This window comes from Nelumbo lutea, chromosome 2, assembly GCF_056320005.1.
Source record: "Nelumbo lutea isolate HS-2025 chromosome 2, American lotus-T2T, whole genome shotgun sequence".
In the NCBI taxonomy this organism is placed as follows: domain Eukaryota; kingdom Viridiplantae; phylum Streptophyta; class Magnoliopsida; order Proteales; family Nelumbonaceae; genus Nelumbo; species Nelumbo lutea.
Genome location: NC_142685.1, coordinates 27,506,716 through 27,533,104, shown reverse-complemented (window position 1 = coordinate 27,533,104; position 26,389 = coordinate 27,506,716). Strand labels below are relative to the sequence as shown.

The 26,389-nt window shown below is 42.2% G+C and overlaps 2 protein-coding genes and 1 long non-coding RNA gene across 3 annotated transcripts; 2 read left to right on the top strand and 1 right to left on the bottom strand.

Moving 5' to 3' along the window:
- Positions 1-1,920: 1,920 nt before the first annotated feature.
- Positions 1,921-4,410, top strand: LOC148869426 (uncharacterized). Its single transcript, XM_088974009.1, has 4 exons — positions 1,921-2,570; positions 2,690-2,804; positions 2,894-3,008; positions 3,185-4,410. Exons 1-4 carry the CDS (start codon positions 2,470-2,472, stop codon positions 4,171-4,173), a joined length of 1,320 nt encoding a protein of 439 aa, XP_088830135.1. The 5' UTR covers positions 1,921-2,469; the 3' UTR covers positions 4,174-4,410.
- Positions 4,411-5,917: 1,507 nt separating this feature from the next.
- BCB (blue-copper-binding protein) lies at positions 5,918-7,629 on the bottom strand. The gene is made up of 2 exons (XM_088967481.1): positions 6,654-7,629; positions 5,918-6,425 (listed from the first exon to the last, which is right to left on the bottom strand). The coding sequence occupies exons 1-2, from the start codon at positions 6,832-6,834 to the stop codon at positions 6,082-6,084; spliced, it is 525 nt and encodes a 174-aa protein (XP_088823607.1). The 5' UTR covers positions 6,835-7,629; the 3' UTR covers positions 5,918-6,081.
- On the top strand, positions 7,389-10,471 carry LOC148869424 (uncharacterized). The gene is made up of 3 exons (XR_016106529.1): positions 7,389-8,248; positions 9,273-9,674; positions 9,749-10,471. It is a non-coding gene; the product is annotated as an uncharacterized LOC148869424 (long non-coding RNA).
- The last annotated feature ends 15,918 nt before the right edge of the window (positions 10,472-26,389 follow it).

Sequence of the window (26,389 nt, the reverse complement as noted above, 5' to 3'; positions counted from 1 at the left end):
TCCATATTAGCCACTTGTTCACTTTCCCTATCCATATTATCCATACACCATACCTTTCTAGTACAAACCAACCAAGAGAATTTAAAATGTTATGCCACATAAATATAATTTACAGAATTAATTCTAACTTGAATCAACCCCATGACTCCTGAGTTGACTCTGCTCCTGATGTTACAAGCCCGAGTCAAAAACAAAAACCCAAATTGATGAGCTATGGTTCAATGAATTTCATTCATTCATATGGTTGATTCTATATTAAGTATTAAATAATTTATATATAACTTTTATAAAAAAAAAGCCTATATTTTTAAGGAACCTAGTCTTGATACGTCTTTCTCACAATTTCACTCTATAAATATACCTTATTTCTACAATATTTTGAAATAATTAGATGGCTAGAGATCTATTAAACTGTTTCTAGGATTTTGTTGTCTAGTCTACCTAGAAAGTCATTTTCGGATGTGCTTTCAAAGTCAAAATTCTATCACATTATGTCCACAAAAAATTCATTGAAGATCATAATCTTATATTGCCACTCCATGTGTGGCCCCCCTCATTCCCCAGTTAATCAAGATGTGGCCATATGGGTTTTCTTTGATATGAAGAATAAAAGCAGGAGACATCTATTCAACAGATTTGAATGACTCAGGAACCTTTCATGCCATAGCTTAGCTAGTGGCCTAAAAGGGCTTCATTTGTTCTCTAGGCCATCTTCTCTCACTAAGAGTCTATTGGATTTATTCTTGGTTTGATGTAAGTTGTTCAGGACGGTTTTGGTTTCTTCCCCAGATCTTCAGAACTCACCAGCTTCCATGTAGCAGCAATGACATGGTCAATTCTGTAGTAAGCTGGTCCAAGTCTCCACATTATCTCTGTTCCCCATTATGAAGTACAGCGAGAGAGAGCAGTAGAGGGCATAGCGGTTTAGAGCTTGAATACATTATACATGGGCTGAGGGCTGTGCCCAACTTCGCCCCAGTAGAGTCTCATGTGTATGATTCCTTTCCTGTGCAGTCTGCAAGGAAATCTGTCCCATACAAAAGTTAGGACAATAAGACAGGGTGGCTTGCGTCTGGGGCTACAGGGCTTGACGTATAGTTTCAGTTTGGGGCTCACAAATTTGTCAGGTGTCACTATCAGGACCCACCACTAGATGGGGGTCCCACTGCTTATCTATCAAGTGATCAGCTTACTTTTTAAGTTTTTAACCAACTGACTTATCTATGATCTGGGGGTATTGATTTTTTAAGGGGTAGTAAACTTGTTGCAGAACTTATTCCAAAAGAACCCATCTTTGTACTCAAAATCTTTTCCGGCTGATTTGTGGTCAAACTAACGATTGTTCATGATGGGGCCCATCAGGGATTGGTTCAGAAGCAATAGAAATTAGACAGCTGGACTGTTGTGGGGCCAGGACCATAAGCATTTTGATGCCTCCTGCAGCACCGGACCAGGGGGAGCTTTGGCCAGCACCAAAAACTTGACAACACACACTGAGTTGTGCTATTGAATATGAAGCTTGTTGGATTCAAGGAAGAATGTTGCAAAAAGCTTGACAGCACTCAAACCAGCTGTGCAATTGTGTACTGAACTGTTAAAGATTCAAGGAACATTGATGTTGAATAAGTTGTAAGTAGAGGATAAAAAGGTTAGAAAAGCTCGACTGCAGGGAGAGCCCATGCCTTGAAATATGGAATTCTCTTCCGCCCCTGATAAAAACAAACCCTCCCCAAAGGCCAAGGCCCCCACTTGGGTTGGGTAGGGCTTGCAGCCTTATCTAGTACCACTGTGGTAAGTCAGAAGAGATTGGAATCCAATGGCTGAGCTCTCGACTGCATTGGTCCTGGTGTGGGGTGGTGCTTCTGGGCAGACTGAGTCCCACAAGAAAAGTCTCATAATAGAGGTTGGGGTTGGTTAGGTGCCACCGACAGTGACAAGATGATCAGAGCCTCAGCCCCTCCTCATAGAGAGAAATTTTTATGAATGGTCAGGGAGGGGCCGGGGTGAGATGGAGAGGGGGGGAGAAAGGGAGATGTAATACCGGTTGGGGGGCAGGCATGTGGATGTGTGGGGGACACACCTAGTCACCCACCCCATTGGTAAGGTAAACCCTTTCAATTATTGAGTGAAGGACAGAAAAAGAAAGAAGAGAAAAGCAAAGCTCAGCCTAACCCCTCTTGCCTCCCCCACCCAATCCCCCTTCCCTCTCCTCATTCTCTTTCCTTTTCTCTCTCTCTCTCTCTCTCTCTCTCTCTCTCTCTCTCTCTTTAATCTGGTTTCTGGTCTTCTCAAAGGAAAAGGGTGGTGGTCTTCTTACAAGTGAGGGGTTGCAGAGGATAGGAGAAGAAGCCCGGCAGGAGTAGAAGCAACAAGAACTGAACAAGTCTATCGTAGAAATTTGTTTTAGTGTGAGGCAGGATTAGTTCCTTGTATCCTTATTGTGTAGTTGGATTTCAGTTGTTAGTGAAGATGCCAAGGCCCGGCCCTCGGCCCTATGAGTGTGTCAGGAGAGCTTGGCACAGCGACAGGCACCAACCCATGAGGGGATCTCTCATTCAAGAGATTTTCAGGTCTGTTTCTTGTTTCTCCTCCTCAACCCCACCTCGAAAGGAAGCCCCCTTTTTGTGTGTCTAGCTTGTTTGGTTGTATTTGTTGGTATTTTCTTAAGTTCTGCCATGTGTTTGTTTAGGGTCGTCAATGAGATTCACAGCGCTGAAACTAGGAAGAACAAGGAATGGCAGGAAAAGCTCCCTGTTGTTGTGTTGAAGGCAGAGGAAATCATGTACTCCAAAGCTAATTCTGAGGTTCTAACATTATTCTTAGCTGGGTTTCCCTTGTGGGTTCTCGGTCTTCTCGTTTGCTCATCTATTCTTGCGTGTTTTGCTTTACTCAGGCGGAGTACATGGATCTCAAGACGCTTTGGGAGCGGGTAAACGATGCCATTAACACGATTATTCGCATAGATGAGAGCACTGAAACAGGAGAGCTTCTTCAGCCTTGTATCGAAGGTGCACTCCTTTTTTCTTTCTCTTTCGTCGTTTCCTTCTGCTTCTTTGATCCAACTCCATAATTCTGTAGTTGTGTTGTCATTTTAGGCTTTCTATGTTTTGCAAGAAGAGGTTGTTTGAAAAGGGTATACAATGTGTAATTCGTCTCTCTCTGGTTTTCTCCCTATTTTGTTCAGCCGCCCTTCTCCTTGGTTGCATTCCAAGAAGAGCATCGAGGAGCCAACGGCACAGTAACCCGAGGTGCTATCTCACCCCCAGCGCGCAGCAGCCTGCCTCTGTCCCTCCGAGAATCCCTGACAGCACAACCCATAGAGGTCTGCCCCCTTTACTGCCACTTCAGGCCGGCAATCAAACCACCAGCCCACAGTTGATTCCGTATTATTCGAGCTTCACGAGGCCAACAACCATGAACCCAACTCGTCTGGGTTCGGAATGTGGCATTCCTGTCACTCGAGGCAATAACCCCACTACACCTCGCGAGTTCCCTTTTCCACCACAGAGTTTCCTCCCATCTGGTAGTAACCAATCCTTTCCTGTTGAAGCTTACGCCCAATCAAACATGAGTTGCGTTTATCCCCTGTATTATGGCACACCCGTTCAGATGAAGGAGCCTCGGTTAAGCTCCCAAACTCCCCAAGACTCGAACTGTAACAGGGTTGTTGGTAAACCTTCTTTCGGGAGAACCCCAGAGGCTGCCGAGGTGGGTGTGCTGGAGAACTTCTTACCCAGTGATGCAGCTGTAAATGCCTCAAACAGAACATCTCAACCAGACTTAAGGGATGCATCTGGCAAACCTCCTGAGATTGAGTGTGACTTGTCCTTGCGCTTGGGTCCGCTCTCAACTGCAGGCATTGTCCCAGAAAATCACTGGGTTCATGAGGTCGAGGACGTTGGGTCGAGTAGCTCTCAAGAGGGCAGCAAGTTCAGTGATTTGTCTCCACACAACGATAAAGAGTTCTGTTTCTTCCCTCGGGACAATGTCGACGATCCTTTGGAGTCCTCTTCCAGTAAATGGAGTTCTGAGGGGGAAGGTCCAGGCCTCGATGCAACCTTCAGAAAGCGCAAAGCACCCGATGGAAGCCCTGCTGAGGAAGGCCAATTTTACTGGCAACCAAAGCTTCCATCAGATCAATTCCTTGCCAGATTCAAGAAGCCTGGTTTGTAGGAAATGGGAATCCTTTTGTAGCACATAAATTTTGGAATCTTGAGATGGCTCAAGTTTTATATATGTATATCTCCACAGAGCCTTCTTTGCAACAATTTTGTATGTTCAACTAGTTTTTTCATGTTTTGATGTTGAGCTTTGAGCTGCATGCTTTTGCCTGAATGCGAAGTGAAGTGTAAACAGATTTGTTTCTAATGCAACACTGGATAAAACAAAGCTCTAAACCATTGGTTTCAACTGTGGTTTTAGCTGAAAAAGGCTCACGCCAACACCAGAAAAAAGAATATTTGAATGAGAACTGTGGATGGAAATGGTTCCATCGGTAATGATTAAATATCTGAAGTCGCTAACAGTAGGGTAGAAGAATAATAATTGAATAAGAACAGTGAATGGAAGTGGTTCGATTGATAATGATTGAACGTCTGGAGCAATGCTTTACTGTCTAATGGGTTTGTCCGGCTAAGATTGAAAGATGGAAATTTTGTGGAGCTGATTGTAGTGAACCTGACAGGCTATCGTGGCAAATGCCAAGGCTGTGTTTGGGTTGTGGGTGGAAGTGGAAAAGGCTCGGATTCCCCCATTTCTCATTTGGTGGATAATGGGAATTATCAGTCTCCTTGGTCATTCCCTTTTTAGGGGTTTTATTTGTTGGGTACACCCCATTTTTATCAGTCAAAAATTAAGTTTGAAAGGACAAAACAGCCCTTTTTTTGTTTTTTTGATATCACCAATAGTCATACTGTATTTTTCCTCTTTTCAACAAGGATTGCCCACACCGTTCCCTATTCTGGTTCAGGCCAACATTTTTAGGTCTAATTTCACTTCAAGGGTCCTCTTGGAATCTAATTCCAATTGAGGGGAAATCGTTCTGTATTCCCCATATTCTGTTGTTAGTTTACTCTCCCCCTCGGCAGTCCAAGCACAGCCTCAGAGCTCAGGAAGAAAGGGAAGTGATATTGATGGCGCATGGCTCACATTTATTATCAACCCATCTATGTGAGAAGTGATGCACTTGGTGGTCTTTTGTCATTTGTCAAATTTCCATTTTCAAAATTGAGAGGATTGCTAGAAGAATAAACCAGCTGTTTCTGTCCCCATCATGGCTGTTTTTATTGGGCACTTGCAGCTGTTCATTCTAGTCTTTTCTGCTGCCAGGTTTAGACCATCCTCTTTGACTTGAATAATCGTACATTAGTGAATTGAGAGGTTATGTAGGTGCTGCCAATTTGCTGGTTTATATCAGATCACTGGTTTTTATCTTTTGGGAGAAAGTCCAAACAGGACAATACTTACCGGGTTAAAAAAGGACTAAACAGAGCTAGTAACACTCCAGACTCCTGAGTCCTGCCCCTTACACCATCAAACAAAATTCTCAGAATACAACTATTAGTATTTAGCTTGGCAGTTGGCACACCAATTTGGATTAAGGAGTTCTGTCATGTCACCTTTTAATCCAACTATTCTCTGCTGAGCTTCTGCTAATGGCAAATTATAATGCCATATTAATAGATTCCGGTCTTTTAATTCAACTCTGTAACTTATCCAAAATTGTAAATTTTACTGAAAATAGCAGAACTCAAGCCTTTTTATTTTATCTATTATGGGTTTGAAATTGAGATCTTTCAAGCCCTGTAATTCACTTTCTTCTGATCCTCGTGCTCCAGAAGATTACATTTTTATACCACGAGTCCATGAGCTCATTCTCCAGGGAGGGAAAAATAAATAAATAAATAAGCTCATTATCTGAGAAACAACTGTTCTAATAGATGTAAAAATGAACCACATACAACCTATATGTAGAACATGGTATGGGGCCTAGTAGTAGAAGACAACTGTGGTACTGAAAACAGAAACACAAGGAAGAACAGAGAAGATCTGCTCCGCAGTATGGGCATACCGCATATGCATCTAGTGTAAGAAAGCGATGACAATGGACAATAGTACGGCAGAGAAGCCGCCTACGGAAAGAGATGAAGCAGAGCTTGGTGGGGGCGGTGAAGAGGTTGCAGTAGGTGTAGTGGAGTTGGTGGTGCCATTGGTGGTAGTAGAAGCGGCACTGACGGTGATGGCTAGCTTCATGCCCGCTTGGCAGTGGTTGCTAATAGTGCAGATGAAGTAGTGGTCGCCTGAAGCATTAAGAAGAATCTCCACCGGACTGGTTGAAATGATGGAACCGATGGGTGTTTTAGTGCAGGAGTCATAATTAGCTTTTGTCACTTGGGCCACGTCATGCGAGCCGGAGAAATCGAACTCTGGAGAACATAAAAAGCATAAATTAGGAAAACGATTAATCGCAGATGAATTTGTTGTCGGAGAAAACCCATCTGCTTTAAATTTAAGTTCAGGCTGGATTTGATGGAAAACAGATGATTTCCTTGGAAAACATAGGTGGGTTCAAAAATTGATTGCGCATGTGTTCTTGCCCAGCACCAGCACGCAGAGTGAAATCACAGAAAGATTGGATTTTGAAGAATCCTTACCCAGAGTGTCGCCAACGGCGAACTTCTGGCTGGAAGCCCAGGTGGTGTAGAAACTGTTGGAAGACGGAAGTGTCCAACCGGTGCTGCCTCCGACGGTGTGTGTTGTCTGTGCAGCTGCACTCTGAAACAGAGCTACAACAACAAGCATGCACCCCATCAAACCCATCATCCTACGAGCCATGTTTCTGTGTTCACCAGGTCGTCCCTGTCTCTCTCTGAACAACGACGATTTCAACTTGTTTGTGAGTTGTGACAGAGTGGGTGAGAAGACGGCGAAGCGAGCTTGGAGTTCTTATAAAAGCGGGGAGAACCGGGGAAGTGACAGGTGCATTCATTATTCATTCCCCTGTAGAATTTTGGGTGAAAAAGCAATGCATATTCGGTTCAGACGTAAGCGGGGAGAATGGTCAAGCGACTCAAGCCGTCAAGAAATTAGCGAACCTTAACTACCCCGCCCACCACCACCGCCGGCCGGGGCTTTCGTCGGCGTCTGCTCCAGAGACTTCTGGACTTCAGAGAGACGCGTCATGGTGGGTCCCTTGCAAATGAAGTCACAAGGTCTGACCAGTTCCTTCCGTTCAGCTGGCCCCTCGGTAGTCGGGCCCCAGCCATCCAACCAGGACACACCGCGTGCATGTCTCCCGACACACAAAACGATATTTGTCCTGTGAGACTGTGACTATCCTTTCGGCCTGATCTAATTGAATCATAAATAGATTAGACTTTTTCTTTTTTGGGTGGAGACTGGACAGAAGTAGGTGAGGTGAGAGATCCACCAATGTCTGATCTTAAGGTGTTCCCACAGATGAAAGAATTGAAAATTCAAAACATGCAGGTGTAATATGGCCATGGCTTCCACCATCTTTTCTGGTTGAATGATCACTTGTGCAATGGGCCAACTGTCACCATCGTCAAGGCTGGTGAATGGGTCTATCTTGGAGGAAGACACCCACTTGCTTGGTCTCACCATCGGCCCAGATAAAACTACAGAAATGAGTAATATGGTGTGTGGAGATGAGTTTTTTTAGGACGAGGTGGCGGATGCTCAAGCTCCGAATGTTGTGAAATGGGTTCGTTCGGTTGAGTTGTCATCCCTCAAGAAGATTGCGTCTATTTGTCTTCTTTTTACTAGGTCGTGCCAAATCACCCTTCATCAATTGCCCCTATTCCTCGTGTTAGGGGTCCCAATCCGATGCAGGGAGTTCATGACGAGTGCAGGTGGATTTGACCAAAGTCTAGACAATTTGGAGGGTGCCTGTTGGTCGGGCCTGTTTAAATATCTGGTTCAACCATGAAATGACCCAAGTCGCGTCTCGGGCACGCGTGGACGTCACACTATTTATAAACTCCGCAGACGCCAAAGGGCGTGCTCAAGTGATTTTGTCATTAGGTAGCGTGCAACCGATTTTCATGGGAGTTGTCGGATCGTACATGTCTCAACCGTTGATTGTCAAATGTGGTGGACTATAAATAGAGGGCCGAAGGGCCCATTACCTTCGCCATAAATCGTGTAACTGAGTTCTCCTGAGATCGCGTCGGATTCTTTCAACTCGCCATTCTTTCCTTTTGTGTCCGAGGTCGTTATCGTCTTTTTGGTGAGTTCGCCTTCTTTCACTAGTTGTTCCCTTTTCCTTTTCCTTTTCCTACCCAATATGTCTAGTGCTAGCATAGATAGGTTACTTAGCGATACTAGTGAGCCCGAGGGTGTCGAGGTGTAGTCCTCGGCTCTCGTCGGTGGGGCTAGCTCTTTGCTAGAGAGCTCCTCTTTACACATTTTAGGAGAAACGTCTTTACCTGATGTTGGGCCATCTCGGCTTAAGGAACCCGAACCTCAGGTAGAGCGATCGACCTCCAGAGAGGGGGTCCCATCTTCTTCTCGAGGTTGGGATCCAAACAACTTCAACCCTTCCACGATGACCTCGGACAGATTATTGTCCATGGTAGCCCGTTACTGTCTCCCCGACACCCTTGTCTTTAGTATTCCTTTAGGTCAATACCCTTTGGTTCACAGTCATCATGAGCTCACGATTTTTGAGGAGCAGCTCGTAGCTGGGTTGTGCTTCCCGCTCCACCCTTTCATCTTAGAAATCATTAAGTTCTTCAACATCACCATTGAACAGCTACACCCAAACTCCATTCGTACCATTGCTAGCACGATCTCACTTTTCCATGAGTATAACCGACTTCTTACCCTAGACATCTTTAGTTCGATTTGCTCGATCAAGAAGAATTCTTCTTGCCTGCGCAGGGACACCCAATAGAGCTATTATATCTCTCATCGCCTTGGGTTCAAGGTTCTGTTCGGTAACCCGAACAAAGTATCGGCCTGAAAGAGGACATATTTCTTTGTTTGGGATCTTGAAGGGTGGCCATTCCCGACTCACTAGCGAGTGGCCATTGTGGACCCTAGGGTGAGGCTGGGTGTTGAGACTACGGTGGTCATCAACACTTGGAGGGACCTTGGCCTTGAAATGAAAGATTTCCTGGCTAAGGAAAAGCTTGTACGAGTTGGGCTGAGTCCTCCTGGTAGGCCTCCACCTCGGCACACACATCACTTTCCTTTTTTCTTTTTGCACTTACTTCAGTTCGTGGCTAACTCTTTTTTCTTTTCTCTTGCAGAAGCTATGACAGGTGTTGACGCTGCTAACCTTCTGAGGATTGTTCAGAAGGGAAAGAAGAGAAAGGCCTCGAAGAGGTCTCATCGAGAGGAGGCCGGCTCTTCGGTTCCTACTAATCCCGAGGTTGCAGCACCAGAGCAGACCTTCGCCGAGCTCCCAGGGGAGGAAGTTCGCCCCCAGCCTCCGGTTGTTGATCTGGACAAGGGCCATGATGAGGGACCCCCACCTTGCGAGCCCGAGGGTACATTGGTGCTCGATCCTCAGCCCCTCAGCGAAGGAGAGCATAATGACTCTGTGGCTCGAGCTTCAGAGCAAGGATGTCATGTTTCTTGCGGAGGTCGCGGAGTGGGCTAACATGCCAACGAGTCAACTCGGAGAGAGAGCGGCTTGATATTGTATGGTCGTAAGTAACCTACCCCTTTGTTTACTTTCTTATTCTTTTGTTAATGGTACTTACCCTTGCTTTCTATTTATTAGGTGAACTCTGCTATCCACTCACTCGTCTACCAGTCTGAGACCCACTTGAAGTGAGATTGGGAGGTCGAAAAAAACACTCGAAAGCATTACTGCGAGCTGGATTTAGCTCGGGTTGAAGTTCTTAGAGCCAAGAAGGGAGCTCAGAGCCAGGAGGAGCTGATCCTTGTGCTAACGGAGGAGAAGAAGAAGCTCAAAGGGAAGAAGGAAGCTCTCCTCCGGGAGAACGAGAACGTCGAGGCGATGATCAAGGAGCGCACCAAGATCTTCGACACCGCCATCCAGGAGGCACGAATTCAAGAGAGAGATCGCGCTGTCAAGGAGTTCAAAGAGTCCCATGAGTTTCACGACCTCTAGGTCGAGTATGGCTTTGGCTTGTAATGGTCGCGTTTCAAGCTCTACAAGTGGCTAATGCAGCAAAAGTTTCCCGAGCTCGACTTCAGATCTATCTCCATGTCCACCGTCACTCCTGAGATCGCGAAGGAGGCTGACGAGGAGCCTGACTCCGTGAAATTCTTGAGGCGAGACCGTCAGGGGAGGCAGGCTGAGACGACGTGGAGGAGGACCACATGGAGACTGACCTACCTGTGAGCTCGGTTGTAGTAGTTGTTTTTTTTTTTTTTGTACTCGGAACTTTTGATAATGAAACACAATACTTCGAAAAGTCTCATGTGTGTGAGTACAGCAAAATCTTTTTTGAGTAAAAAAAAATTCTAGTGTTGGTTATCCCGAAGTGTCGAGCTTGAAAGGAATGGTAAGATCCATCATATGGACGCCAAAACTGTTGCGGAATGGGTGGGCGAATTTCAAAAATTTCCTACATTCCTTCCAACTGGGAATCGTATTCCTTGATTTTAGAATCAAATTCAAGGATCCTATTTGAACCAAACCAGACCAAATTTGAACCAAAAGAGAAGGGAGTGATTATACCTAATACAGAGAAGTAATATCTCCTAAAGTTGGTGTTCATGCCCAAAGAAGACACTAAGATCAGCTCCGACTGAAGATGACACAGTGATGATGGAGCCGAACCAGCAGTGTTCGTCCCACGAACCAGGTTCTTCTGAAGAACTCGATGGAAGACTGTGAGCACCACACGTACAATCAAGAACCTTTCTTGATTTTCTCAAACTGAGAACTCGAACTGGCAGAAAAGGTGGCGGCTGCTGGTGGAGGAGAATGCTAGAGAAGAAGATGGCGAGCTGCTATTTTCCTCTCTAGGGTTTCTGAGATCCTATCTCAAGAATGCAGAGTGTTCTCTTGGAAAACCTAGGGTTCGAATTCAAGTAGTTCGAAATGATCAAGAAAACATCATAATCATATAAGGAGTTGCCCTTATCCAAATCTGTATTTGGATTAGGACTCTTCTTAACCTTATCTGCATATTAGATAAGCTTTTGGGCTTATCCTAATCTCAGATCTGCCCCCTTAAGTGATTGATCAAATCAACCCAGATTGAAATTTGCTTTAGGCCCATTAAGTAATAAGTGCTCAATAGTCTTCCAAACTGCTGCCCAGTTGGGCTTCTTTGTATGGCGTGGGACCCGAGCATTGATCTACACACCAACCACATGGGTTCGGCCCAGCCTCTGTTACAAGGCCTAACCGAATTCACTAGGAAGCCTAGTGAACCCCTTGAGCCCATCACATGGACCCTATGGGCCCAACACTTACACTAAGTGGTCCCTAGGCCAAACCATCTTATAAAAACCCAGGGACTGTGGGCAAATGCAAGATTAGCCCATCAGGTATTATCCTAAATGGCCTTACACTTAACCTCTCAGCCCATAATGATCAAGCACTGCCCGAAAAGAGAGGACCTCTCCCTCAGCTGCAAGGAACAGTGCTGCACTCTTTGCTCACATGGATCATGGGAATTAAAACCATTTGCAAACATTTTGAAACCATATGTAAGTATATATCGTATATATAAATTTTGCAAAACAAAATTCCAACGATTGAAATCAACTGCCGGCAGTTTGGTTTCCATTAGAGAGAGTGCATCCCCGACCATTACCTTTGTTCGACAAAGGGGCTAATCCCGTCACTATGATCACCCACTCAGATGAATTCTCAGACTGTCCCAACATACCTAGGTTTTGACCCCCGCTAAGGATCTCACTGATTGGCATATCAAAGACAACCCAATCCGACACCTACTGCAGTACCATAATCGGGTCTAGGGAGCAGGTGTAACTTTCTTGTTTTGCCCATCAATCTCCAAGGTTCAGGGCAATACTAGAAATCTAGTTCGGTTCAAGGGTTCAAGTAATCCTACACTACGTGTGCCTTGGGTCTCACCCTGGCGGTTGAGACAAGCCACCCCAACAGTTGGCAGCACATCAGTGCCAACCTTGGCAGGATAAATCTCCCCAGACTTATCCAACGACTTTGAACATTTAAAACCAACACAAGTCTCATTAGGTGTCCATTTTTAGGGTCTAACATAGAAGCATACCACACAACATGAATCAAACATGTACTTTGTTTATTTACATTAAACATCAAAAGTACATCAAAACTGATTGAAGCTAAGGGCATGCAAAAACTGTCCAACAAAGCTAACGAGCTGGACTCCAAGTAGGAATAACCTCGTATCGTTGTATGCGGGGATGGACAGACACTGTAGGGTACATACCCGACCTGTCTATGCATGAGCTACTCGCTTGCCTAAGTGTTGGTTATCCCTTAGTACCGATCTAACGAGCTAGACTCCAGGTGGGATTAACCTTGTGTTGTTGTACGCTAAGGTGGATAGACACCGTAGGGTTTGCTCTCGAGCTATTTATGCCTTATAGGCTACTAGGACTTGTCTGCCTATGCCGAAGAGGCAACTAGGACTTATCGTAGTGCCAAGGTCTTTTGTTAGTTCGGCGCCATAGCCCTTAGGCTCCCAGGAGTGACTCACAGTCCTTTCTCCAGTCGGTCGTCTTTTTTGACTAGTTCGGTTTCTCAAAGACTTAGAGAAATTTTGCCTTGAAGTCATAGGTTCATAAGTAATTCCTTCTTAGGTTATGGATATTTCATGCTCGAAGTACCTGCTTCCCTTCCAAAGTCTCGAGCTTATATGTCCCTCGAATACCCGTTTTACACGGTATGGACCTTCTCAATTTGGCCCGAGCTTACCTATGCCAGACTCAAGTACCATAACTTTCCGTAGAACCAGGTCGCTGACACGGAACTGTCATTTTCTGACCCGTGCATTATAGTACCGAGCTACTCATTGTTGATAGGCTGCAGTTCGAATGTAGGCCATGTCTCATACCTCCTCTACCAGGTCCAGGTTGGTACAGAGCTCGTCATCGTTCACTACCTCATCGTAAGCCTTCAATCGTAATGTGGGTACTTCAATTTTTGCCGGGATCACCGCTTTTATGCCATACGTGAGGTTGAAAGGGGTTTCGCCTGTCACGGTATTAATTGTAGTTCGGTAGGCACAAAGGACATTGGGTAGATCATCCACCCACAATCCCTTGGCTCGAGCTAAGCGATAGCCCTATTAGTTACTTCTGCTTACCCGTTTGCCTGGGGGTGTACCACCGAGGTGAAGTTTTGTTGAATCCTCATATCAACACACTAGTTTGAAACTTAACATCTTCGAACTGCTTCCCATTGTCAGATATCAACACTCGGGGTAGTCCGAAGCGACATACTATGATTTTCTAGAAGAAATTCTATATGTTGCGGGTTGTGATCGTTACCAAGGGTTTGGCTTCCACCCACTTTGTAAAATAATCTACTACTATAACCAAGAACCTCCTCTGCCCTGTTGTTGGCGGGAAAGGACCAAGGATGTCGATTCCCCACTACGCAAAGGGCCATGGGCTGATGAGGTATTTCAAATCAGCAGCAGGTTGGTGGTGGATGTTGGCATGCCTCTAGCACTTGTCACACTTTTTGACGAGCTTGAGTGCATCTGCCTTCATCGTGGGCCAATAATAGCCTTGCCGCAACACTTTATGTGCGAGGGCTCTACCCCCAAGTGTCCGCCGCACAAGCTTTCATGGGTATCGCGAAGTACATGCTCAGCTTTTGAGGGTTGCAAGCAGTGCAGGTAAGGGAGCGTGAATGATCTTCTGTATAGCTGTCCATCTATGAGGATGTACTTGGCTGACTAACGATCTACCCTCCGAGCTGCATTGCATTCTGCAGGTAGGGTCCCGTATAGCAGATAACTTGCGAGTGGGCCGATCCAGCTCGGTTCCGCTTGTGACACAGGTGAGACCTCTTCTGCCCCCCCTCGAGAATGTTGGGCCGAGGTAAGTCTTCTATGTTCACAATTCGCATGGTGTTGCCTAGAAATTTACCCGAAGTGACTCCGAAGACACATTTATTCGGATTCAACTTCATGTTATATCTTCGTAAAATTTGAAAAACATATTTTAAATCATTCAACAAAGAATTTGAAAATTGGGTCTTCACGACCATGTCATCAACATAACATTCTACTTTATTGCTGATTAACGGCTCAAAAATCTTATTTACAAGGTGTTGGAATGTTGCTCCAGTGTTTTTCAATCCGATGGGCATGACCTGTAACAATATAACCCGAGCTCAATTATGAAAGTGGTCTTTTCCTCATCAACGGGATCCATCCTAATTTGGTTGTAACCGGAATAGGCATCTAGGAAGCTCAGCAACTCATACCTTGAGGTCGCGGTCACCAAGCGGTTGATTTTGGGCAACGGGAAGCAGCCTTTTGGGCGGGCATTGTTTAGGTCGGTGTACTCAACGCACATGCACCATTTTCCATTGGCTTTTTTCACCAGAACCGGGTCAGCCACCCAGCTTGGGTAATGGATTTCTCTGATGAAGTCTGCCACGAGGAGCTTCTCAACCTCTTGATCGACTACCCTTCAACGTTTTGGGTGAGGTTGCGTTTCTTCTACCTTACTGGCCTGACTAAAGGGTTGGTATTAAGTTTGTGAGTTATAATTTTTTGATCAATCCCCGACATCTCTGCCGCAGACCAAGCAAAAATATCTAAATTTTTAAGTAAGAAACTTACTATCTGAGTTTGAAGTGGTTCGCTGATCGAGGTGTTGATCTGAAGTGTTTTGACTGGTTTGACAGCAGAGACTGATATGTGGGTTGTCTCTTCTTTCGGGGGTAGCTCGTTCGTCGGAAAATTCCACTGGTCGCTCGAGCTCGACATCCTTTGCTAGCTTTGCTTTCCCTTTTAAGGAAGCCATGTAGCACTTGCGGGACTCGAGCTGGTCACCTCGCACTACCCCCACTCTGTAATTAGTTGGGAATTTCATCGCTAAATAGTAAGTGGATACTATTGCACGTAAAACATGCGTGATAGGCCGATCTACTATGGTGTTGTAGGGGGAGAGAGTTGCGACTACCAGGAATGTGTGCTCGAATCGCACGATGTTTGGCCATGCGTCGGCTTCCACGGGTACTGTGATTCGACCAACAGGTCTGACCTCTTCGTCGTTGAACCCTATTAGAGGCGTATCTGCTGGTTTTAGGTCGCTCTGATGTAACTGTAGTTTGTCAAAGGTCTTCCTTGAAGAGTATATTTGCTGAGCTGCCTGAGTCCACCAAGATGCGTTTTACCTCGAAGTCGTTAATCCTTAATTTCACCACTAAGGCATCATTGTGAGGGTACTAGATCCCGTGCGCATTGTTGTCAGTAAAATATATCGGTTCTTCGAGCCGAGGTCCTTTGGCGGGTTTTCCCCTTTGTTCTCTAATTCGTAGACTGAGGTCCTCCCAGCTACTGATGTACATCCGGCAATGATGGACCCGTCAGTGATCATGTTAATTACCTACGAACTGGTCTTTCCTCTGGCAACTATTGTGGTGGTTGCTCATTCTGCCTGTTGACCTTGGGGCCATTCCTCCTCTGGTCCCCATGTCGATCTACCTGTCGGTCTGCTTTTCCCCTCTCTTCTCGCAATATGAAGTTTTTCAGGTACCCGCGGTGGATAAGTTCCTTGATCTCGTCACAGAGATTCCTGCAATTCTCCGTGTTGTGTCCATGATCTCAGTGGAAATGGTAGTAGACACTCGGGTTTCTTGTTGTTGGGTCTCCCCTTAACATGGGAGGTCATTTGACGAAGGAGGAATCCTTAATAGCCATTAAGATCTTTTCTCGCTTAGCATTCAAAGGCGTATAGCTCGTTCTCTCCACAAGTTGGGTCCTAGAGCGCCGACCTAACTTGCAAGTATGTGAGGGGGACCGGCTTCTTGACTTGCTTCTTCCATTGCTCGGGGACTTTCTTTTCTTTCTTTTCTGCCCACCATTGCTTGTTCCTTCATTCTCTCTCTTCCTCTTTTCCAACGGTAGTTTGTCGATCTTTTGGTTGATCTCCTCCTTGGTACCGATGAACTGATCTGCCAATTTAAGGAATTTAGTGATATCTTTTAGTTTGTTAGCTACCACGTGCCACTTGAACTCTTTATGGGTGATTCCTTTCTTTGCCGCAGTGAGTCACACCACTGGATCAAGATCTGGCATCTGCAAGCAAGTATCGTTGAAGCGCTTTATATAGCTTCGGATTGATTCTCCTTCCCTCTGAACCACGTTCAGAAGGCTTTCTTGCGACTTTGGGCACTTCTTACTAGTAATGAAGTGCATTGTAAACAGGTCGGGAAATTGGGACCAGCTTTCGATGGAGCCCGGTGCGAGGTTCTGATACCAAGTTCGGACTATCCCCCTAAACATAGTGGAGAAGGCCACACACTTGCAGGACTCATCAGTCCCAACTAGGTGCATCTGAGACTGGAAATCTTTTGGCATTGGAGTTGCTAAGAGCTCGAGAGATAGTGGGGATGATCGGCAAAGTAGTGGAGGTGCGGTCTTCGTAGCCACCGAGCTCACTTCTTCCTTTTCTTTGGCTTGTTCTGCTTGCTGGTCTGGCTTTGCCGACAGACTGTTTTTGGTCGAGGGGCGGCGTGTCTTGTGACATCGTCGCTGTTGCTTCTTCACCGGCTCGACGATGGTACTGCTGACTTCAGTCTTGCTCGGTATTTCGACATTATTGCGAGGTGGATCCTGGTTCCTTCTTGCTAGATTCTCTTAGTTATGGGGTTCGCACTGGCTATCGCGAGGGACAGAGCGGTCTTGCCTCAAGTTCGCACCCCGAACTTCGAGCTGGTTATTATCTCCTCATGAGTCGTCACTTTTACTACTAGGAGTGTCGAGGCGGATTGGCCATATTGAGCTGACTATCCCCGGCCCTGCTCCTAAAGTTTCCCTATGAGACTGGAAGAGTGTGCTGGTCGTTTCTTCTCCCACAGGGCGAAACTTGACCCTTGGGAGCCCTGTGTGCCGAGGTTGGCGTTCTGGCTGGTTACAGGTCGATTCGAGTTCTGGCCCTAACGTAGCCCTGTATGCCGAGGTGGAATCGGATGTTGCTATTGTGGTGGGAACTGGTGCTGATACTGTTGGTATAGATAGTATTGTTGAAATTGTTGGACCTGCTGCATTTGGATCTTTATTGCTCAGATGCACTGGACGAGGTCATGGAATTGGGGGTGCCTGATTCCAGGAGGGACCACAAATGGCTTGAAGAAGGTCGCGCCTACTGAGGGAAGCGGGACACTCACTTGCATAGCGCCCTTCGGCACAGACAGTAATAGAACTCCGGACACGGTAAGAGGAATAGTGAATTGGACAATACATATCGTAGGGCCTTAGGGGAAAGTTGATTGCTGATCTTGTCCCCTGGTAATGTTCATCTCGATACTTTTTCCAGCGTTGCTGGAAGAGTCCATTGGAATAAATAAAATTGCAACTAAAGTTGGGATGACCTTTCGATCGTTTCCCACAGACGGCACCAATTGATGGTGTGCGATCTAGATACTCCTAGCTGAAAAACGATCCAAACTCCAATTGGGCGGCGAGCTAGACCAATCTGCAAAAGAGTGAATCAGAGAACCCGGGGTAGCTAATCTGACAAGGTCTTTTCAATGCTTAAGTCAGTACTTATGCTATGAATGTGAGTTGGATATTTGAGTGCTTGAATGCTAGTGAGTAAAGTAATCACGCGTACCTTTGCCTTAAGGTTTCATGTCCTTATATAATGGAGTAGTCGTGGGCATTACGAAAGAGCTTGGGGATCTCCGGGCTATGTAGATATGGTTTGTTCCATTTTTGAAGGAGAGCATTATGTTGATAAGGTTTATCGTTTATTTCCAATTCAGGCAGAGCTAGGATGAGTCCGTTGGGGAGGCCTTTGGAGCAGGTTATGTGGCGTTTCGGCTCATTAGATCCGAATTGACACTTCGATTCTTTAGTCCCGAACTGGAATGTGTATTGAGGTGTCTCTATGCCGAGGTGGTTTTTTAGGCCGAGGTGGCAGGGTACTCGAGCTTCGAATGTTGCAAAATGGATTCGTTCAGCTGAATTGTCACCCCTCGAGCAGATCGCGTCTATGCGTCCCCTTCTTACTAGGTCGTGCCAAATCATCATTCATCAAAATATATGCATTATTATTATTATTATTATTATTATTATTTTCTTATTATTATTATTATTATTATTATTATTATTATTATTATTATTATTATTATTATTATTATTATTATTATTATTATTATTATTATTATTTTAGTAATGAAAACAGAATCTATCTATCCATGTTCCATTCCAAATCCAATTTGTTTTCGAAAGCCAATCAATTGTTTTATATGGATCCACTAGAAAACATTTTGATTCTATCTGAATATGACATTTTAAAATATATATGCATGTATCTATATAAAACTGTCTGGTAAGGGTTATTTTTGACTCATTTTATTCATGATGTATATGCCAAAATTATTTCGAGTTCATATTACTAATAATATATAATATTATGGGATTTTTTATTTTAATTTATTAGTGATCTGTAATATCCAACCTGAATTCGATGGATAGCATTCAATACAAATCTGAATACCAATGGATGAAATTTGAATCTAGATATATCTTATTTATATCTGTTCCATTTTAACCCATTAATCAATGAAGAGAGAGAGAGAGCTTTGTTAGAATGGACTAATTAATGACTGTTTAACAAACTACTTGTCCAACTCTAATTAATGTCTAATTCATTCTCTGAATGTCTAATCCATTAGAATGTTATTAATGGATGAATGACGTTAACCAACTGCTTAATTAAGTCATTCTCTGAATGTCTAATCCATTTGAGAGTCTTGTTAATGGATTAATGACCGTTAACCAACTGCTTAATTAGTGTCTAACTGTTGAACTCGGCTTCAGTCAGTGCAAGGCCCGTTCAAACAGCCTTTAGGGGGTTGCATTGGGAATATCTCCCCAGATGCATAGGTAAGGAGATATTCCCAGTGCAAGACCGAAAAGGCTGTTCGAACAGGACATGCACTGACTGAAGCCGATCTTGTAACTGTTTTTAATGGCTAATCAATTCTTTTAAGTGTTATGGATATTTCTAACCTTTTCAGGTATGCTGTGGTTAGAAGATAATAGCTCTTTGAAATTACAAGAAGCTGCTGTATTTGGTTGAAAAGAAAATGAATGAAAGGAAAAGAAAATCCAAAAAGGAGTGACAGCTTTCCTTCAATGGCAATCAAAAGAGGAAATAATATTAATTGATGATGAGACAAAACAAGAAATAAATTTTCCCTTCGACCTCTTTTATTTTTCTCTCCCGACAACAAAGGGAAGAGAAAGTAGAGGTAAAGAGTGGAAAGTGAAACCAAGCAAATCTTTTCCTATTCAATCCCAAGAGAAATCTTTCTATTCTTTTAACTTGTTTTCTTCTTTGCAACCGATCGCAATGTACATGTCCTGTCCATTACATCATTTTCTTCTGAGAGGCTACATGATAATGAAATGTATAGAATCTGATAGCATACCCACTCTAATATGGGAGGTCTGTCAAAATCAGATTGAGGTTTTCTTCTTTTCTTTTTTTTTCTTCTTTTTTTTTTCTTTCTTTTTTTTCTTTTTCTTTGGCTTTCTTGGGTGGTGGGTGGTGGGTGATGGGGGGGTTGGTGGATTTGGCTACTTCTTACACCCTTCAGACATTTTATGAAATTCCTTAACAACTTACCTACAATTTTCTTTCTTATTTTTCTTCAATCGCAAATGCAATATGTATTTTGCATAAATACTCTCTTTCTGGTTCATGAATGCAAAAGTGTAACCTGTTTTTTGTATTCTTTCTGTTTGTTTGAAATAGGTGCAAAACATGGGCCCTATCATTAAATGTCTTAAATTTTTTATCAAACACACTATTTATAAGAAGAGCACAAATTTGTATGTAAAAAATGGGTACAATAATGTGCTCTTCTCACTATACAAAGATGTTGAAAAAAACATTTTTGACATCTTAATCATTACCTTTTTGTATGACAATCAAATGCTCTCAAACGCAAATCGGGGTATAAATGCAACCTAAGGCTTAGTTTGGAACGAATACAAATACAAAAATATACAATGTAAATCGGGGTACAAATGCTCTCTATGTATTTGTATTTGTACTCATTCCAAAATGTAAATGCAGCATTATGATGTTTGGACTAAGACATGGTGGAGCGGATTCCAAAGGGGACTAGTTATTTGAATTTTGTGGGATTGAGCAGGGAGTACTTGGAATAAAATTCCACTTATTCTCTAACCAAACACAGCACATCATTATTGGAAAAAGTTCATCACCTTGCAGCGAGTTTTATGCCATGTCTCATGTAACAAACCCATCTATCTAATAAAACTATAGTCTATTGATCAACATAACCTACACATTAAAGCATAATAGATATGAATATTAAATTAAAAAACATGAATGCTTAATTCAGAAAACGAAGTATAAATGTTCATTGAGGAAAATTTAACCATTCCTTTTCATTTACTTATACCTAGCATTTGCAATTGCATTTCCAAACAATGTTATTTTTTTTTGGGTATTAGTATTATAATTATAGTTTACACTTATAGAGGGATTAAGGGGTAGGGACAGATAGGGTGCATGAATGGTCCATTAACTTTACAATTAGGGGTGGATTTGAGTCGAGTTGAGCCGAATAATATAAGGTTCGAGTTATAACCTTGAGCTCGATTTTGAAAAAAATATTTTATAAAAATAAAAAATTATATATAAAAATATTTTTTATTTGATATTTTAAAAAATTAAGAATTATAATATTTTTATTTTATATATATATATTTGAGCTAGTTCATGAGCTTCATGAGCCGAATTCTATTAGGCTCAAGCTCAGTTCATTTCTTAATCGAACTTGTGAATTAAGCTCAAATCAAGCTCGAATAGTTCATAAAAAGGTCAACTTGTTGCCAACCCTACTTACAACAGAGAGCCGGTCGATATATAGATTTTACTTGTGCCTCATATATGGGGATATGGAGGGACACCTGCTGATGATCTCAACTACTAGAGTGACCTTAGTTCATGGTTTAAAAAAGGGGTGGTATGGTTTCAAAACAATGCTAATATTATTTTTTAAATGACAATTCTTTTGGAGGTTCATGTGTATATATGTGTATATATACTTTCACTATTTACTTTTGGTCGCGTAGTCGTCATCAGATAGAGTATAACTAGAGCCATATTGATGTCAGCCTGGGTGGTCTTCTTGCCACGTTGTGTGAAAACGGATAGATAATCAATCGTGAGTAAATATGGCATTGGGATCTGGTATGTCCATTTGTCATTGGGATCTGCTCTTCACACGGACCTCATAGCTACAAGTATGGAAGATGTTTATGATTGACAAAACTATAAAAGATTGTATTCAAAAATCCATTTTACTAGTTCCAAAACTGATAATAGCATGAATTCTGATTAGCTAAACGTTTCCCACATAATTAATTCTGGGCTCCACTGTAAAAGATACAAGCCCCATATATTTAATACTGATATAGAATCTTATGGTTGATTTCAGTCTGTTGAACAACTAAAGCATTCAGTTAAACTTTACTCAATCATTCAAACAATGGATGATAAGTGATTAGATGATGAGAAAGGATAAAACAATAAAAAAAAAAGTTTTAGGTTTGAAAGTGAAGCCACGGTTCAGTTACTATAAATGGGCGTGCACATCAAGAAATCAGTGACAGAGAACGGTTGATGGTATCCTTTGAACATGGAGCAAGGGAAGAAGCTCAAGCCAGTGCAGTACTTAATTTGTCTCACATGAGAAAGGAAATGGATTAATGGAGGTGGTTGGCTTTGGGTTTCAGATACCAACTGCAGATTTGAGCGTAAAACACCAAATCAGATGAAAAAGATTTCTCAAAACACGTACAAACACTTGAAATGCTATGCGATGAAAGTAACCAAAACTTTGTCTTTGTGCCAAATATGAAATGACGAATTGTCTGCATCAGAAGTAAGAGCCTGGGAGGAAGAGCAATAATATCTTCTTGTCCGAGTTTTCGTCAATGTCATGATGACATGAATCCAAGAAAAGAAAGGTACATCAGTTAATAAAATTTTGGGAAAAATACATTATAGAATTCTGAATTCTAAACACCAATACTTTCAGGCCCAAACTCAGTTTCCTGAATTCATTGGTCCTTTAATAATGTTGTTGTCTTCTTGGTAAAATGAATTTCTTTAATGCTATAGGTTGGAAACTTGGAATTACCGTTAAAAGTAGTTGTTTAGGCGGTTAGGCCTAATTTATTCCTATATGTAATTTTATTTGTATTGGTGCAAAGTATTAAATTGCAAATGAAGTGAATGCAAATTTTGTTTTCAAATTTACTTTGTTTTGTTTGTTTTGATGGTAGAGTGGCCATATGCCCTCGTTTAATCTTTAAATGTTGGAATATTTAATAGCCATGTAACAAATCACATGTTGATGGAAGATGATTATTTTATGGTTATCTCCATGCAATACTCTCACACACAATCTTTCATTTTAAATAATTAACTATTTATTTATTTTTTATAAAAACAAATTTATTTGAAAATATTTTTATGTATGGAGATACCAATATTGTTGGATTATTTGGGTCCATATTCCAGTTCTTATTGGATCAATGGATATCCATTTGACCCAGTGTAGACTGGATGACCAAGTGGTTAAATCCTTGGTCAACATGAGACACTTGTCTCAAATCTGATGGAGCATGAATTTTATGTTGGGAAACACTTGTCTCAATTGGTTATTCTGGTTACTGTTTGTTCTTAATAACATGAACTTAACATTGGAGAAGCAACTATATAAGGGATCACTCCCAAGTGTTTCTCACACATGACATAAGTTCTTTATTAAGAATGTAAAATACCCTCTCAGCTCCATCTCTAATTAGATTAAGCAGTTATCTCTTAGACTTTCTTTGAGAGGTTGGTGTCTAGGATTCTATACTGCGCAGCTGCTATTATTCTCTCTTTGCATGCAGGTTTGATACATAAAGGTCTCAGCCGTTCGCCCCTGCATGTACTTGGAGCATCATGTTTACGGTGTAAATGACAATAAAATAAAACTTAAAACAAGTATAAGGGAAATCCAAAGCAAAAGTGAACCAGAGTGTTGTACAAAGCCCAGGAATTACAGATTCAATGGTACAATAAATCGAAACAAGACAGATGAGAGAAGCAAGAAAAGAGAAAAAAAAAATAAAAATAGAGCATACATAGATAAATGTGGTTCAGCCTTTGGCGTGAGATTGGCTTCAGTTAGTGCAAGACCCATTCCAACAACCCTTACATCCTTGCATAGGGAATATTTCTGTATTTATATGATTTATTTCATGGGGCGATATTCCCAATTCAAGGCTATAAAGGCTGTTCAAATAGGCCTTGCACTGACTAAATCTGATTACAGAAGAGTAGAAATCCATTACAGAAAATGACCATGAAGGATACAAACTTGAATCTCTCCCTCACATAACACCCTAAACCCCAATACACCCGAAGCACCCTCTCTCATGTTTTGTTTGAGAGCAAATGCAAACATACAAATATAAGAAAATAACCCTAAGGCTGTGTTTGGAAACGATGCAAATATGTAGAATGTAAAACGGTTCATATAAATTGCAAAATTGTAAAATTGAGTTAGTTTTGCATTGCCAAATTTATCTTTTTACCAAACAGACTTTTAGCTGTAATGGATACAAACAAGAATTTCAATAAAGCATATGTTTTTTTTTTTTATCAAAAACCCACTTGAATACAAATTTACTTCCTTTTTATTAATGTACTTTTACATCTTATTATCAATGTAAATATGCATTGGTTTGTCATTTGTCAATGCAAAAATGTAGTGTTGCCAAGCACAGCCAAAAGTGAACCAAAATGTAAATTTACCCTGAACTGAGATTTACACACCATTTGCATCATTTCCAAACACAGCCTAAGCAACATGACATATTCGGGTCGAGCCCATAAAAAGAATACAAGTCAGGTCCGAACCACCCTCTGCATCCACCATAGACCTCAATGAAACTGATCTTTTGGGTTTTTCTCCACAAATGTCAGATGGGGTCATGGAGTAGGCTGCAACCAAAGATTCAAAGCACAATCAAAACACAAAATTTACACTATTCTAATTCGCACTTTCATGCATTTATAAATAAAATTGCATTGCAAACTTCCCCCAACTTGAGCAAGCCAATTACCTGAGACTGGACTCTCAACAAGTAAATTCTTTGCAATATTTCCAGCCATCTAAAGGAGATAGTTTTGATGAGAAATGAACAGTACTTGAGGCAGATGAGTGGAGCAGACATTGTTCACTGCAAATCACCAAAAGTTTCTGATCCATGATATGATATGATATGGACAAGGGACCAGAAATCTTTCCATATGCACACATGTGAACTCAAAACATTGCACCTTGCTAGGCTGAAATAGATAGACAAATATAAGGGAAAAAGGAGAGAGAGGAATATCTCAATAGCTCCAAAACTTCTTTCTGAGGAACAATATATGTGGGACCAATTGCTCAAGATAAGACACATTGAAACAGAAAAACTTTTCTATTTTTATTTTTCTGTTTTGTGTGGTCACTTGTTCTTTGTAGTATATACTGCCCTCGTGGCATGTTTCCATCCAGTGACCTGTAGCTCTGATGTTGAGTTCCCGCATTGAAACTAGTTAAATAATAGAAATTGAGTTCCTTAACCAAGGCTCAAATCTTGAGCTTAGGCCCAGCCCAACTTGATGTCAAATCCTGAGTTGTCTAACCCAAGCCTAGTCTGAGACATATCCAATATGAAACCAATACAACCTTTGGCCTAGGCTGGAGGGCTTGGGTTTGGCCCGAGTGAATTTACAGTTCTTATTGCTCATGTTTTATACTTGTACATTTCATTTAGTTTTCTTAGTTCAATTTAGAAGTATAATAAAAGAAAAACAAATATCAATGCCAATAGATCACTCATATTACAGTAGATGCAACGTGCAAATATATAGATGTAGTAGGACTCTTTTGATTCATAGTTGTAATCGGAATTGCAATCCCTCATAATCAAAATTGGAACTGGTTCAGTTTGTTTAGTATAGACAGGAGTTGAAATCAGCTGGAATGGGATTTCATTCCAAGAGAGGGGGAGGGTATGGCCGGCCATTTTTTTTAATTGTGGGCATTAATGGTATTCCGATTCCACCCAACCAAACAATTGAAATCAAAATAGACCATTCTGTTCTACCCCTATTCTCACAAACCAAACAAGCCGATATTATGGAACGTCAACAAGCCCAACCTGAGTTGATTTTTAGACCTAGGCCCAAACCATTTCATCAAGTTGAACACATTCAAAAACTAAGGTTGGCCAATCTCAAGTTGGACCCATACACTTATCCATTCATTTGGATCATCTCCAAGCCTTAAGCTTGAATTTGGGCATGAGGCAATGAACAACCATGGCAAGTGACCTTGCCTTCGATCACTTCTTCGTGCTAAATGGATCAAAGCCAAGGGCTACCATTACCATTATCTAGATGTTTGGGTGGCAACTTGTGTACTAGACACCCAAAAAGCAAACTAAGAACTGAGCAGATTTGGGAGAAGTACCTCAACAAAGTGAGGTAGGCATTCTGTTAACTGCTACAAAGGTGGTTGTTATGCTTTCTAGTTTCGTCTAAGCCTCCAATCCTCTTTTTGCTTTGGCATTAGGTTCTTCCTTGTTTGAGCTTCACAGCAAACGCAATTACTCCTGGAGGTACAAGTGGGCATGCCTACAAGTTTAGCAGATTGTAACCAGGGCTTTCAGCTTGAGTACTTGCCTTTATTTATAAAGGAATTGGACTCAAGACCTTCCTAATAGAGGATTTGACTGAATCTAGTTAGCCCTCTTTGGTTCAAGATTTATTGGGAATTTCAAACCTTAGAAGCGTTTCAGACAAGAACCCTAAAACACAGTCACTGTGAGTTTGATTTAAAATCGAAATAATTCAATTAACTTGAGCTGAAATAGATTATTTTAATGCTCCTTTTGACTTTTATTAGTGTTAGGAAGGGCAATTTCGGTATTCACCAAATAGGCATGCCCACATGGATAACTAGGTCAATCAAAACCATTTAGGTAGAGAGAATTTAGTTAAGCCCGTCTAAGTGCCTTTTGGGAGGTCGTTGGCACAGCAGCTTCTTCTTGAGTTTTGAGATGGGCTTATATGAAAAATATAAGGTTAAATTTGGAATTGGTGTAAATTAAGAATGATGTAAAAATTTGTATGGAGTATTGTTAATTGACTAATTTGCATT

What these genes read in the sequence shown, in the direction of transcription:
- LOC148869426 (XM_088974009.1), top strand. Translation starts at nt 2,470, where the DNA reads ATGCCAAGGCCCGGCCCTCGGCCCTATGAGTGTGTCAGGAGAGCTTGG. An exon ending in ACTCCAAAGCTAATTCTGAG is followed by an intron (nt 2,805 to 2,893) that starts GTTCTAACATTA and finishes TGCTTTACTCAG; the next exon opens with GCGGAGTACATGGATCTCAA. An exon ending in TCTTCAGCCTTGTATCGAAG is followed by an intron (nt 3,009 to 3,184) that starts GTGCACTCCTTT and finishes TATTTTGTTCAG; the next exon opens with CCGCCCTTCTCCTTGGTTGC.
- BCB (XM_088967481.1), bottom strand. Translation starts at nt 6,834, where the DNA reads ATGGCTCGTAGGATGATGGGTTTGATGGGGTGCATGCTTGTTGTTGTA. An exon ending in CGCCGTTGGCGACACTCTGG is followed by an intron (nt 6,426 to 6,653) that starts GTAAGGATTCTT and finishes TATGTTCTCCAG; the next exon opens with AGTTCGATTTCTCCGGCTCG.